The sequence below is a fragment of the Juglans regia genome, chromosome 16 (genome assembly GCF_001411555.2).
Source record: "Juglans regia cultivar Chandler chromosome 16, Walnut 2.0, whole genome shotgun sequence".
NCBI classification, from domain to species: Eukaryota; Viridiplantae; Streptophyta; class Magnoliopsida; order Fagales; family Juglandaceae; genus Juglans; species Juglans regia.
Genome location: NC_049916.1, coordinates 26,100,308 through 26,116,593, shown reverse-complemented (window position 1 = coordinate 26,116,593; position 16,286 = coordinate 26,100,308). Strand labels below are relative to the sequence as shown.

The window sequence follows — 16,286 nt, the reverse complement described above, 5'->3', positions numbered from 1 at the left end:
AATCGATTGCTAGCTAGAGCTAGCTGCCTGAGAAGAGGTGCATGTCTATTTAGGTCCCGTCTAAATTTAATAAGTAATCTTTTCTTCAACCCGGGGGCCCTGGGCCCCTTCGACCCACGCTTCGTCCCCGTCGATGAAGTTAAGCTAATCAGCCAACCCATATTGACCACATGATAATCGAGGAAAAAATCCACTAGCAAACTCCTACCTTATAATAACAGTATATAAACCCACCATTCTCTTGCACAAAACATGTATATCGATAGCCCCAAATATACCTTCAAAGATAAAAAATGAACCTTGTTTCATGGATATTTCTCTTTTTCACTTTCATGCTTGCTGGATCAACCTCAGCAGAACAATGTGGAATGCAAGCTGGGGGTGCTCTATGTCCGAATGGGCTATGTTGTAGCCAATGGGGGTGGTGTGGCAACACGGCCGACCACTGTGGACCTGGCTGTCAGAGCCAATGCCCTTCTCCTCCTCCTCCTCCATCTCCCATCGTCCCAACCCCACCCCCACCCCCAAGCCCTACACCCAGTGGCGACGATGTTAGCAGCATCATCACCTCGTCTCTTTTCGACAAACTGCTCCCATATAGGAATGATCCCAGTTGCGAAGGTAATGGGTTCTACAGTTATGATGCTTTCCTTGCTGCTGCACGATCTTTTACTGGCTTTGGCACTACTGGTGATGTTGATACGCGTAAAAGGGAGATTGCTGCTTTCTTGGGTCAAACCTCTCATGAAACCACAGGTTGGCTATTGTTTTTAGCTAATTTGCACACAGAACTACTGATCTGTTAATGTTAATCATCATGTATATATGTTTAAGTACGTATGATCATGATCGTCACAAAATCTAACACCAAATGATAATACTTTTTGTGTACGTGTAGGAGGGTGGGCAACTGCACCAGGTGGTCCATTTGCATGGGGATATTGCTTTATTACGGAAAGAAACAAACAGGACTATTGTAGTCCCAGTGCAGAATGGCCATGCGTTCCAGGCAAACAATACTATGGCCGTGGACCCATTCAACTCACTTGGTATATCTCTCTAAATCTAAACAAAGATGCTCGATCTAAATATGACTTTATGACATATATATTAATTAGTTCTCTGCTTCAATATCTCGATCTGCTTCTCGATCGGCATCATGACACTGCATGCGCGCAGCTAGTTAGCCTCATAAAGAGGGTTCATATATAAATACCAATCATGATATAGCTAGATTAATTTGATATATATATAATCCTGATTTGGATTTTTATTGAAATTTCAGGAACTACAATTATGGGCAAGCAGGTGAAGCCCTTGGATATGATCTCCTAAATAATCCGGATCTGGTAGCCACAGACCCGATCATATCATTCAAGACAGCCATATGGTTTTGGATGACGGCGCAAGGAAACAAGCCATCCAGCCACGATGTTATAATCGGAAAATGGGTACCTTCTGCCGCGGACATATCCGCAGGTCGAATTCCAGGCTACGGTGTCATCACCAACATAATCAACGGTGGGCTCGAATGCGGGCATGGTTACGATGATAGAGTGGCTAATAGGATCGGGTTCTATACGACTTACTGTGACGAATTTGGAGTAAGCTATGGTGACAACTTGGATTGCTATAATCAACGTTCTTTCGCCGACGGCGCTGCTATCCACATGCCTGTAAAATATTTAATAAACCATATAATGTAATTGCAGGTTGGTTTTCTTGTACGTCTAATGAGGAAGCTACTAAAATTACATGGTTTTTAGTGTAAAAGGTATTCTTCAGCCAAAAGTGAAGATTATGAATAAAATTAGAGGTATCGTGGCTTTTCTTTGAGAAAAAATAATAAAGAATTAATATAGAAATTCATGATTATTATATATATATATATATATTATGTGTGTGATGTGATTCACATTATTTCTTGTTCGCACTGCCAAAGCTTTTTTTCGAATTATATGCAGATGAAATATTAATATATAAAAATATATGCAAGTAAATATATATATACAGAAAAATAATACATGAGAATTACGTGTACATATATATATATATAACCCTTTTAAATATATATATATATATATATATGCAAGTAAATATATCCTAAAAGGGATAAATATGAATATCAGAATGGATAATTTCGGATCATGTCCTAATTATCAACGGGCATCATAATGTAAGAGTACTAATGATATCCGCACAATATTTTTTAATCATGGATCTACTGGATCTAATGGATCCAAACATGGCAAGGTTTTTGTTCCTTGGAAGGATCAACCATATTGTACACATTGTTGTTTATCAAGGCACACCATTGATAAATGTTACAATATTTATGGGTATTCTCCTGGATACAAATTGAAATCTCGAAACCCTAATATTAATCAATTATATGCTAGCCAATCTAATATTTTTTTATTCAATTTTAACCTAATCATTTCATTTTTCTCAAGAGCAACGTAAACAGCTCATTACATTTCTTCAAACTCAGTCTAATGTTCCATCTGTAAATCAAGCAGGAACAGTTTCTGCACCCTACAATTCTTTTGTACACTCCACACCTAATCCTTGTTTTTCAGGTACTTCCATTGTTCCTGCTAATAATACTAATAATTCCAGTCTATCTCAATCTTGAATTCTTGACTCGAGTGCAACTGATCATATAGTTGGTCACTTATATCTTTTTCTTCCATAAATTCCATTGTCAATATTTATGTCAAATTACCTAATGGGTCATATACTCAAATCACACATAAGGGCATGGTTAGACTTTTTGATTCCTTTGTTCTAACTGATGTTTTGTATGTTCCAAAATTTACTTTCAATCTTATTTTAGTAAGCAAATTAATTTCACAGTTATCATGTTTTCTGTTATTCTAACATGATTTCTGATATATTCAGGACCTCTCCAATTAGAGGACGATTGGAGTAGCTAAGCATTCATAAGGACTATATCATTTAATGCAAGTACCATGCATTACTTCTATTTCTTGTAATTTTGTTGATAATGATACTTCACTTTACAATAATTCTGTTAAAAATAATTCTTATATATGGCATTGTCGACTTGGACATATTTCTAATTCTCGATTACATGACATTGCTTCTGATCTTTCCAACCTTACATCTCAGCATATTAATCATTGTGCTATATGTCCTCTTGCTAAACAAAAACGATTGTCTTTTCCTTTGAGTACATTTCATACAACATCTGTGTTTAAAATCATTCATTGTGATGTATGGTGACCTTTTTCTATATCCTCTTATAATGGCTTCAATTATTTTTTAATAATTGTAGATAATTTTAGTAGGTGTACTTGGATATACTTACTTAAATCAAAATCTGAAAATCGATCTTATATACAAGCATTCTTTTCTTTTGTTCAATTTAATTCAAAAATCAAAATTGTTCGTACTGATAATACTTTGGAGTTTGATATGAAATCTTTTTTTACTGATAAAGGGGTTATACATCACCTTAGTTGTGTACATACTCTTCAACAAAATGCTATTGTTGAAAGAAAACATCAGCATTGAGCCATCAAATTTCAATCTCATATACCTTTAAATTTTTGGAGTGATTGGGTTTTAATTACTGTTTATATCATAAACAGAATTCTAACTCCTATTCTTTCTAATAAATCACCATACGAGGTGTTATTTTATGTTAAACCTCAATATAATCATCTTAAAGTTTTTGGTTGCCTTTGTTATGCATCCATTCTTGGTGTTTCTTCAACCAAATTTTTTCTTTGAGCTCGAGCTTGTATATTCCTTGGATATCCAGCTGGCATAAAAGGGTATAAACTGTATAACATCCATACTCACAAGTTTTTAATCTCAAGAGATGTTGTCTTTCATAAGACTATTTTTCCTTTTAAATCAGATTTTATAACCCCATTAGATTATGTTTCCATTCATGATCCTATTTTACCAGCCCCTTTATCAAACATTGTGCTAAATCCCCCTCAATCTCAATCAGATACTCTCACCTCATCCAATACTCCATCGACATCATTCAATCTAGAAAACGATTATGTTTCAATTCCTACCCATAAATCTACAAGAAATAGAAGAGCACTTGATTACTTGCAACATTACCATTGTTCCTTGATCTAATGAAGTTACTCCTTCTCCTTTGGTTGATGGTTCTTCAGTTGCAAGTATTGTCTATCCTATTTCTTCATTCTTATCATATTCCAAGTTTTCAAATTCCAAATTTTCCAATTCCTACAAACATTTTTGTTCTTTTGTTGACTCTCTATATGAATCTAAATTTTTTCATCAAGCCATAAAATATCCTTATTGGAGGGATGTAATGGCAGTTGAAATCAATACTCTTGAAGCTAATAATACTTGAGTTTTAACTGACTTACCTACTAGCAAGGAATCAATTGATTGTAAATGGGTATATAAGTGCAAGTTGAAATCTAATGGCACTTTAGAGAGATAAAAGTCTCATTTAATGGCCAAGGGTTATACTCAACACGAGGGCATTGATTATTTTGATATTTTTTCCCCTATTGCAAAGCTTACTACTGTTCGTTGTTTTCTTGCCTTGGCTGCCATTCACAACTGGGAATAACATCAACTGGATGTAAACAATCTATTTCTTCATAGGAAATTGGATGAAGAAGTTTATATGAAATTACCACCTTGTTTTTCGAAACTTGGAGACACTCAGGTATGCAAGTTACTTAAGTCTCTGTATGGCTTAAAACAAGCTTCTCATCAGTGGTTCTCTAAGTTCTCTTCTACTTTGATTACTTATGGTTTTAATCAGTCTAAATCTGATTATTTTTTATTTACAAAGTATTCTAGTGGTTCTTTTATGGCACATTTGGTATATGTTGATGATATTATCATTGCCTCTAATAATTCCATATATGTTGCTAACCTTAAGGATTTTCTGCATTTACATTTCAAGCTGAAAGACCTTGGCAATTTGAGGTATTTTTTGGGTCTTGAGGTGGCAAAATCTACTAAAGGTATTTCTCTTTCTTAGACAAAATATGCACTGGAGATTGTTGATGATTCTGGTTTTCTTGCTAGTAAGCCAGCCACTTCTCCTATGAATCAAAATTTACTGTAATCCAAAACTAAATCTTTCGGCCCTTTACTTGATGATCCAACATCTTATAGAAGGTTGATTGGTAGATTTCTTTATTTGACACTCACTAGACTTGACATTTCTTATTTTGTGAATACTTTGAGACAGTTTTTGGACCACCCACACCAATCTCATCATGATGCTGCTCTCAAAGTTGAAAGATATGTTAAGGTTACTGTTGGTCAAGAGCTGTTTTTTCCCAGTTCATCTTCTCTGCAGCTAAAAGGATTTTGTGACTCAGACTGGGCCACATGTCCTGATTCCAGAAGATGCGTCACTAGTTTCTGCATCTTCCTTGGTGATTCACTGATTTCATGAAAGTTTAAGAAACAAGTGATTGTTTCTAAATCCTCTGCTGAAACTGAGTATCACTCAATGGCTTCTGTATGTTGTGAAATAAAATGGCTCACTCCTTTACTTGCTGATTTCAGAATTATTTTTTCCTCTCCATCTGTTTTGTATTATGATAGTCAAGCAACATTACATATTGCTACTAATCATGTTTTTCATGAAAGAACAAAACATATTGAGATAGATTGTCATTTAGTTAGGGACTTGATTCAAAATGGCACTGTAATTACTTTACATGTTTCTTCTGAACATCAATTAGGTTGTTTTCTTACTAAGCCTTTAGGAACCAATAGATTTCATAATCTTCTATCCAAACTGGGTGTTCTTAATTTACACACTCCAGCTTGAAGGGACCTATTAGTGTATTAAATTTATTTTAATCACCTGTATGCACATGCCACCTTAGTTAGAGGGTTACTCACTTTTACTATATATTGTTTTCTTTACTGATTGATGAAATACATGGAAGTATTCCATATTCTTCTATTTTATGCCCTAGTTCTCTCTATCTCTCATCAGTACGTACGTACGACTCATTTCAGGTATATATCTCTTGGTCTATTGTGTATGCCCAGCTCCTTATAAGCTCAACAGTCGTTCAAATCGAACTTCTAATTAAAAAACGTAGCTAAATCCTTGATTGACAAAAGCAACTCATAATATTTGTTATTTTTTAATTAATGTAATATTTACTGTTTACAAAATGATGTTATTACTCCTAAATTTTGATATATAGATATATGTAATCACAATTGCCCATGAGACACCTCAAATATGTTGCGATGATTGGTTAAGACAAAATCATTTAATTTAAAAATAACGATTGAATTTGTCAAGGAATTTTAACGATTGTAAAGAGAGTGGCCGTGTGCACGGCCAGATGCCATATATGCATGGGGATGTTGCTTTGCAAATCGTATAGCTATATATATGATGCACATTTTAGCCCTTGTTCACTCCTCTATTTTTCTCTCGAAATTAACCTCCCCAAAGCCCTCAAAGCTTACCCCTCTCTAGAGCTCCAAGGTACCACCATTAGGGCTGTAAGCTGGTCGGTCCGGACCCAAAAAAACGACCGTCCAGTTCAGACCGGACCTGACCAACCTCCAGACTGGTTGGTTTCAATCCCATAAATTATGGACCGAAAAAATTTGGTCCGGTCCAGGGGTTTATAATTTTTGGTCCGGATTGGACCGAACTCCTATATATATTTTTAATAATTTAATATATTATTTTTTATATAATAATTATATAAGTTAATGATATAATTTTTATCTAATTTATTATCATTGACCATATAAAATATTTTTTTAATGAATTAGTTATATAATACATATTAATAATTCACTTAATTTTAATTTAGTAATTTAAATAATTTTTTATTAATTTATTTGAAAAATAAAATAAAAAATAATTGGACCAGACTGGACCGGACCGATAGCTAGCGGTTTGGGAAAAATGAATTTTCGGTCCATCCCTTCGGACCAAACCGGACTGATTTACACCCCTAACCGCCTTCACCAGCAGCAATGGCATTGTACTCTCTCAGCGCCTGTCAAACAGCATTAACCTCTCTCTCTCTCTGCTCTTCACCGCTCTTTATCAGAATTTCCTTCAATCCCTTCAATCTCCACTCCAGCTTTACAGTCTCCACTTCCCCGGGGCATCATTTTGAGGTAATCTCGCCCCTTCACTCTCATCTTTCATTCCCAACCGTTTATGTCGACGATCTTCGTGCTCTTCTCGGTCCGTTCAACATACAACATGAACGAGTTACGATAGAGGAAAATGGGGCCTGATACGATAACCACTGGCTAGTTGTTTTGGACTTCCTGAAAGACCCAAGCCCACACACGAGCAAATGGTCCAGACATACGAGTAAGCCTCTGCTAAGGGCCTCAACATCTGGCTTCTCTCTCTCTCTCTCTCTCGCTCCAAATGAATCGCTTAGAGCACTCTCATTGAATTATCTAAAAGTTAAATCTAATGAATATTTAGCTATTAAAGAGTAAAATATACTCACATCGGATTAGTCAAATTCTAAATATTTGAAATTTAGCTACAGTGACTTTCAAAAATTTTTTCAAATTTGAAAGTTACTGTTCATATATCAAATACATATTTTATTAATTATTTCTCTCTCCATTTCTTTCTATCACATATTTTATCACAATTAATATATTAATTTGACTTAGTGATATATTAATTTAATAAGAACATGATTATTAATTAACATATAATAAGTAGAATAGTAAAATATGATAAAATTAAATAAATTAATAATTAAAAAAATTAAATATTTTTAAAATTATTAGTTATTCATGATCATATAATTAATAAATGTATAATCTAATGTGGAGATTTAATGTGAATAACCAAAATCAAATTTATTTTATATTATTTTATTATTATATAATGAAAAAATAGATATTCCAATATGGAGATTTATGTGAATGAAATAGTCAAAAGTCAAATTTCTCTTACATTCATCAAAACTGTCTTTTAACTATGGCTAATCCAATGAGAGTGCTTTAAAAAGCTTGACTTTTTAAACAATGCGGTAAAAATTGGACATAAAAATGAAAGAATAACATAGATGTAATTACCGTCGTTTTTGAATGTACACCTCAAATTAAGTTTGAGATCCTGAAAATGGTAATTTTCCCATTTATTCTTCCGCAACAAAATGAAATCCGCAGTGTATGAAAAAAATTTGTTCAGCCCCAAATGCACGCAAGGTAAGGTAAGAGTCAAGGCCAAGTTTTTAGGGACATCGAAATGTGCCCTGCATGTCAAGTTTGGGGATGAGTTGAGAATTTTGTATTTTTTTTTTAATATTTAAAATATTATGTTTTAGTATTATTATTATTTTAAAATTTTAAAAAGTTGAATTGAGATTTGAAAAAATTAAATTATTTATTATATTTTGTATAAGGATTTGAAAAATAGTGTAATGATGAGATGAGATGCACCCCCAAACCTGCCTTGTACTTAGACCAAAAAATAAATTAAAACAAGTTGAAAATTGTTACCATTATTTAGTGTTCATATTATTGACCACTTGATGATGATCTAGGACTTATAAATGATCATACTATTTAGTGTTACCAAAATTTTAAATTATTAAACTCGTCTCAATTTAAAATTTTTTTATATGTAAGATTTATAAATTTTTTTAATTCAACACATTTTTACGTACATGCACCACAACTTTTTTTATGAACTTATCATAAATATATTTAAACTCATTTTAACATTTAAACTAATCTTAAATAAATTTCATAAAATTTATTTCACCATCTCAATTCATTACTATTTAAATAATTCAAACTGAACTAAAGGCAGCCAATATCTCGTCATTCATTGATCCCATATATTTACGAGTAATTTTACATACAATCATGAAGTGCGTAACCGTCGCGTAATCGTTTTGAAAAAGGGTGAAGTCCACTATTAAAAAATTAATTTTTTTATGTAAATCTCATATTTTATTCATTTTTTTTCAAAGTGATTATACGGCAATTACGTAATTCACAATTGTAAATATATTTTTCCTATATTTACCACCACAAAACGGAGGATAAAGTACCCCTACATGGCTATTGATGCTGACGTCAAGCTCAGCCAACCCATCTTGACCGCAATAGTACTCGAGGCAAAGATATTTACAATCAAGATGAAATTGCGGTGGAAACAAACCATGAGTTATAAAAGATACTGTGACATATTCGGAGTGGGCTACGGGGACAACTTGGATTGCTATAATCAAAGGCCTTTTGCCTAACATCGATGCATACCCAAGTACTGCACTTATTAGCAATTAACCACATGTAATTGGAGATTATATATTTCTCTTGAACTCCAATATGAATCAAGAAAGCTCAAGATATGAATAAGGAAAAAGTAAAATTTGCAACTAGACTTTCACACTTGAAAACACCGCTGGCCATTCCCATGGGCCATCTCCCTGTCTCTCTTTGACGCTATTCTCTATATCTTCCCTTTGATTAAGGGAAGGTGTCAGCCTTGAATGTTATTCATGTTGTCCTCGTCCCGGAATAATTATGGGTATATCCAATTTCCAAGGGATAAATTTGAGGACCAAAATAGATAAATCTGGATGTCCTTAACTCTGTATTAGGCCTCGTATATTTTCACAAATCATCTAATCATATCTCATCAATATTACAATTTTCACAAACTACTACATAAAATATAATAAATAATTCAATTTTTGTAAATTTCAAAACAAAAATAATATTAAAAATTTATATTCTAATAATATTTTATTCAACTTTCATCTCATATATATAAACAAACGAAACCTTAATGTCAATATATATTGTACTTCAGTATTCAACAGAATGCTAGCTACATATGAAAAGGAGATGCTTGATAAATTTGTTTAGATTTGTGTTTTTAATTTTTTATTATATTTGGGATTGTAATATTAGTATATTTACATTGTATGTTTTGTTTATTATATTTGGGATGTAATTTTAATAATGAATATTATTACAAATTGTGTGGATCATATTTGTTTGAATTGTAATTTTAGACTTGTAGTTAGTTTTTTATTTGTTATAGATATTATTTATATTTAAATATTTATATAAAATCAATCAAGTCAAACGGATCATGTCGTGTCGTATTGTGTCTCTTCAACCCATTAACGTAAATAGGTTGAAACGGAACGGATCGGGTCAATTTATTTTTTATTCATTAACGGGTCGTGTTGTGTCAACCCGTTATCTTACCATGTCGTGTTCGAATTTGAAATTTTGACACGAAATTATTACTATTAAACAGTAGAAAATGTAGCATTATTCTATATATAAATACTTCATATATATATCTACTGTTTAATAATAATAATTCTTCAATATTCCCTACTGTTTAATAATAATAATAATAATAATAATAATAATGTATCATGTGACAGATGGAATGGGGCATGTCCTCCACCGTGTATGTGGTATTTTGTCATCGTTGGATAGAGTTTTGGCTAAATCAAGCGTCCACACTATATGTTTAATTAAAGAATAATGCTACATATAATTATAGAGCGTGTAAGCATCGTATAGTTATTTTGAAAAATAATAGAGTATATTATTAAAAATTAATTCTCATTTCATATAGATCTCGTATTTATTTATTTATTTTTTAAATTTTTCTACGATAATTATACATTCATGATTATAATTATTATTTCTCTTATATATATATCCAGCTATCGTGAATATATACGCGTGTACGTGCCATGCATACGTAGATTATCGTAACCAAACAAGCAGAAAATTAATACCACTGGATGTACTTCATTTTAATTTCAGGATGATGGGTCTTGTTTTACCCTTTTAGTCGAGTCCACAAACTACAAGATCGTTGTGTAGGAGTCTGGCCAGGTGGGTGCACCAGATGGCCCATATGAATGGGATATTGCTTTGCCAGGATAAGCCACGGTTTACTGCGACATTTCACGCTGTAACCAGTAACGGACCATTGCCTGACTATATTATGGTCTAGGCCCATCCAAGTCCAACTCAAGCAGTAGGTCTCTTATCACTAGTCTCTTGCGAATTAAAATAGAAGAGTCCAACCTAAATAAATGAAATAGAAATACATAGATATTCAAGTTTACATTAAATCATTATGGGTAGTGTGCGGTCCAGTTTTGACTGCTGGTAGTGCCCGTTGGGACAAATTGTATATTTTAATTTTTTTTCTTTTTCTTATTTTTTAAATATCTTTAAATATTTTTTAAAAATTAAGAAAAATACATCAATACACTAAAAATTATTTTCTTAATCATTAAATATAAAAAATTAAAAATTAAAATTCACGAACGATCAAAATAAAGAGACAAACTCATGTGACATACTATCATTTTCTAATCATTATTATAAATAGACACACGTATTCTTTAATATCATTTTATGAGCGCTTGAGCTTGTACTTGATATCTATATGGTTGCAAGCCATTCTTTTTTTAAAAAAAAGTATATAGGTCTTTTAAATTCATATATCACCAATCAAAAAAATAATAATATATTTCCTCTCTAAGGTAATTAACTTAATACTAATTATATTGTAGAATTTAAAATTTTGTATTAGTAAAATTTTTAATAAATTCAAGATTTTCCTTTAGGTTTTGGGTAGCGCTAGCTGTGCATTAACCCAAAAGGACAATCACAGCCCAAATCGTACAACTATATAATGCGTACTCCAGCCCCCGACGGTCGAATATCTATTTTCATTTCTCTAGAAACCTCCCCAAAGCCCTCGGAAGCATATTACTCTCACAACTTGCTAGCCAAGTAACGCCAACACCAGTAGCAATGGCGTTGTACTCTTTCCGCCTCCGTCGAACCCTAACCTCTCTCTACACCCTCAACCGCAGTCTATATGAAGTTTCTTCAATTCCTGCAATCTCTACTCCCGCTTTACAGTCCCCACTTCTCCAGGGCAGGACTTTCAGGGTTTTTTAATGGACATAAAAATGAAAGAATAACATAGATGTAATTACTATCGTTTTTTAATGTACACTTCAAATTAAGTTTGAGATACTGAAAATGGTAATTTCTCCATTTATTCTTCCGCAACAAAATGGAATTTGCAGTGTGTGAAAAAAATTTGTTCAACCCCAAATGCACGCAAGGTAAGGTAAGAGTCTAAGACCAACTTTTCCTTCATTTCAGTTCAGATTTAAATCTCTTTTTTCATCCAAATACTAAAATTTTAAATTATTAAACTCATCTCAACTTAAAATCTTTTTACATGTGAAACTCATAAACTTTTTTAACTCAACACATTTTTACGTACATGCACCACAATCTTTTTCATGAACTTCTCATAAATATATTTAAACTCATCTTAACATCTAAATACATCTAAACTTATCTTAAATAGACTCTATAAAACTAATTCCTCTATCTTAACTCACTACTGTTTATAGATAATTCAACTCCACCCAATTCAAATAAGCTAAAGTCAGCCAATATCTTGTCATTTATTGACCCCATATATTTCCCACCACAAAACGGAAGATAAACCCTACATGGCTATTGATGATGAAGTCAGGCTCAGCCAACCTATCTTGACAGTTGACCCACAATAGTACTTGAGGAAAAAATCCAAATGGCCCTATATAATACACATATACTCAACATTCTCTTCCACAAACCCTGCATATCGCCCCATATATGGGATTAAAATTGAAAATGAAGCTTTTTTCTTTGATTCTCCTTTTCGCTTTCTTTCTCGGAGCCTCGGCACAACAATGTGGGAGACAGGCCGGGGGAGCTGTGTGTATGAATGGGCTATGTTGCAGCCAATTTGGGTATTGTGGCAGCACAACTGAGTATTGTGGAGCTGGCTGCCAAAGCCAATGTTCTGGTGCAAACCCTACCCCAACCCCCAATACTGGTGGCAACGATGTTAGCAGCATCATAAGCTCATCTCTTTTTGACCAACTGCTCAAATATAGGAACGACGGGAGATGCAGAAGTAACGGATTCTACACTTACAATGCTTTCATCACTGCTGCACGATCTTTCAATGGCTTTGGCACAACTGGGGATGTTAACACACGTAAAAGGGAGATTGCAGCTTTCTTGGGTCAAACCTCTCACGAGACCACAGGTTGGTTTAGTTAGCTTTGAGCACAGAACTGATCTGTACGTTCAAGTGTTTGGTATATAGATCAATATTTTATGTTCATAAAAAATAATAATAATAATAATACTTTTGTACGTGTACGTACGTAGGAGGGTGGCCAAGTGCACCAGATGGCCCATATGCATGGGGATATTGCTTTATTACAGAAATCAACAAAGCAGACTATTGTACGCCCAGTGCAGCTTGGCCATGCGCTCCAGGCAAACAATACTATGGCCGGGGACCCATTCAACTCACCCAGTAAGTCTCTCTAATCTAAGCAAAGAATATCGATATTAATCAAGGATTAATTTGGTTGTCTACTCTTTGTTTCTAGCCATGCATATGGTTCGTGAATCAAGGACTTAATTTGATCATAATTTGGATTTTTCATGGAATTTTTCAGCAACTACAATTATGGGCCAGCCGGTAACGCAATTGGATCTAATCTCATAAATAATCCGGATTTGGTAGCCACAGACCCGACCATATCGTTCAAGACAGCCATATGGTTTTGGATGACCGCACAGGGAAACAAACCATCTAGCCACAATGTTATCATTGGGAGATGGACACCGTCGGCCGCCGACAGGTCAGCTGGTCGAGTCCCAGGTTACGGTGTCATCACCAACATAATCAATGGCGGGCTCGAATGTGGGCGTGGTTCCGATGCTAGAGTGGCTGACAGGATTGGGTTCTATAAAAGATACTGTGACATATTCGGAGTGGGCTACGGGGACAACTTGGATTGCTATAATCAAAGGCCTTTTGCCTAAGATCGATGCATACCCAAGTACTGCACTTATTAGCAATTAACCACATGTAATTGGAGATTATATATTTCTCTTGAACTCCAATATGAATAAAGAAAGCTCAAGATATGAATAAGGAAAAAGTAAAATTTGCAACTAGACTTTCACACTTGAAAACACCGCTGGCCATTCCCATGGGCCATCTCCCTGTCTCTCTTTGACTCTATTCTCTATATCTTCCCTTTGATTAAGGGAAGGTGTCAGCCTTGAATGTTATTCATGTTGTCCTCATCCCGGAATAATTATGGGTATATCCAATTTCCAAGGGATAAATTTGAGGACCAAAATAGATAAATCCGAATGTCCTTAACTCTGTATTAGGCCTCGTATATTTTCACAAATCATCTAATCATATCTCATTAATATTACAATTTCATAAACTACTACATAAAATATAATAAATAATTTAATTTTTTCAAATCTAAAAACAAAAATAATATTAAAAATTTATATATTAATAATATTTTATTCGACTTTCATCTCACATATATAAACAAACGAAACCTTAATGTCAATATATATTATACTTCAGTATTCAACAGAATGCTAGCTACATATGAAAAGGGGATGCTTGATAAATTAGATGAGATGAGAATTTTGTAAATAGTATAAGATAGTTTATGAATAGTAGTGAGATAGTTTGAATCAAATATTTATTGGATTTTGAAAAAAGGGACAAAAAGAAAGTTGAATAAAAATATTATAAAATTATAATATTGTTAGAATATAATTTTTGTTTTGATATTTAAAAAAATAAATTATTTTTTATTTTTTATTTAAAAGTTTAGAAAATTTGTAATGATTAATTTAAAATTATTTTTATTTAAATGATATTTAAGAAAAAAATTAAATCAAATAAGAGGAAATTTGTTTCCAGACATCTCTTGCATATTCTATATATTAAACCAATCCGAAACCGGTAAGTAAGTCGTAGGTAGGTAGACGCACAGGACCCGACCCTGAGACAATTACATATAATATAAGAGTAAGCTAGTCTATTGTCCCAATTAGGGGTGGCAATATGTAACATGATCCATTAATTTAATACGAACACGAAACGATAAAAACGGATTAAATTTTAGTTTTAATAAGTTCGGATCAAAACGGGTTGACCTGTTAAAACACGATTGCTTAACGGATCACTAATGGGTCAACCTGTTATAACTCGTTAAGAAAATTAAATTTATCTTTATACCCTTAGATCTAAAGGGCAAGTAAGACACTCCACTTCCTTCTTCAAGTTCTAAATTTGTTTAGATCTGTGTTTTTAATTTTTTATTATATTTGGGATTGTTACATTAATATATTTACATTATATGTTTTGTTTATTATATTTGAGATGTAATTTTATTAATGAATATTATTACAAATTGTGTGGATCATATTTGTTTGAATTGTAATTTTAGACGTGTAGTTTGTTTTTTATTTTTTATAGATATTATTTATATTTAAATATTTATATAAAATCAATGAAGTCAAACAGGTCATGTCGTGTCGTATTGTGTCTGTTCAACCCATTAACGTAAATGGGTTGAAACGGAACGGGTTGGGTCAATTTATTTCTTATTCATTAACGGGTCGTGTCGTGTCAACTCGTTATCTTGCCGTATCGTGTTCAGGTTTGAAATTTTGACATGAAATCCACAACTGGTCGTGTTCGTGTTAACTCATTAAGTATAATGTACATACATTGACACGACACGAACACAACCCGTTAATACGATTTGACACCCCTAGTCCCAACTATAATATTAAGTTTGACCGATTGTTAAAATATTATTATTTTTATTTAATTATTAAAGAAGTGATTTTAAGTATATTAGATTTTTTTTATTTCTTTAAAAATATTTAAAAATAATAAAAAATATGAATAAAAAAATTAGATAAAAAAGTATTAATTTTACACTAGCAATCACTTACAGCGATAAGTGCAAGCGACACGCTAGTTTTACTCTATAATATATGGGTGGCTCTATTTCCACCGCTAGGAGTTTTGCTAGGGCTCTCCTTGATTGATTCTAATTTATATATATATATTTTTTAATATTTTTAATTATAATATTATTAAAAAATACTTACTTATAAAAAAAAAACAATTCAAAAGTAGCCTGACCAGCATTTTCCATAATGAGTAGTGCTACATCTCCCGAGAGATGTAGCCCGAAAGTCTACCGAACAGGCAAGAAGTAGTTTTTTATTTTTTATTTAATCTATTTTTTTAATCATCATAAATATTTATAAAAAAAATAAAAAATTCACAATATCATTAAAAAATACTTCCTTAATCATTAAGTAAAAAAAAAAAAAAGTTTCGAGACACATCTTTAGCATATATTTTCGGGATATATAGCATTTCT

General features: G+C 32.8%; 2 protein-coding genes across 2 annotated transcripts; both read left to right on the top strand.

Annotated features, from left to right (window-relative positions):
* The first annotated feature begins 252 nt into the window (after positions 1 to 252).
* Positions 253 to 1,853, top strand: LOC109002304 (basic endochitinase C-like). Its single transcript, XM_018979986.2, has 3 exons — positions 253 to 756; positions 899 to 1,049; positions 1,286 to 1,853. The coding sequence occupies exons 1-3, from the start codon at positions 294 to 296 to the stop codon at positions 1,704 to 1,706; spliced, it is 1,035 nt and encodes a 344-aa protein (XP_018835531.1). The 5' UTR covers positions 253 to 293; the 3' UTR covers positions 1,707 to 1,853.
* Positions 1,854 to 12,642: 10,789 nt separating this feature from the next.
* Positions 12,643 to 14,030, top strand: LOC109016786 (endochitinase-like). Its single transcript, XM_018999164.2, has 3 exons — positions 12,643 to 13,102; positions 13,228 to 13,378; positions 13,524 to 14,030. The coding sequence occupies exons 1-3, from the start codon at positions 12,664 to 12,666 to the stop codon at positions 13,891 to 13,893; spliced, it is 960 nt and encodes a 319-aa protein (XP_018854709.1). The 5' UTR covers positions 12,643 to 12,663; the 3' UTR covers positions 13,894 to 14,030.
* Positions 14,031 to 16,286: the final 2,256 nt, after the last annotated feature.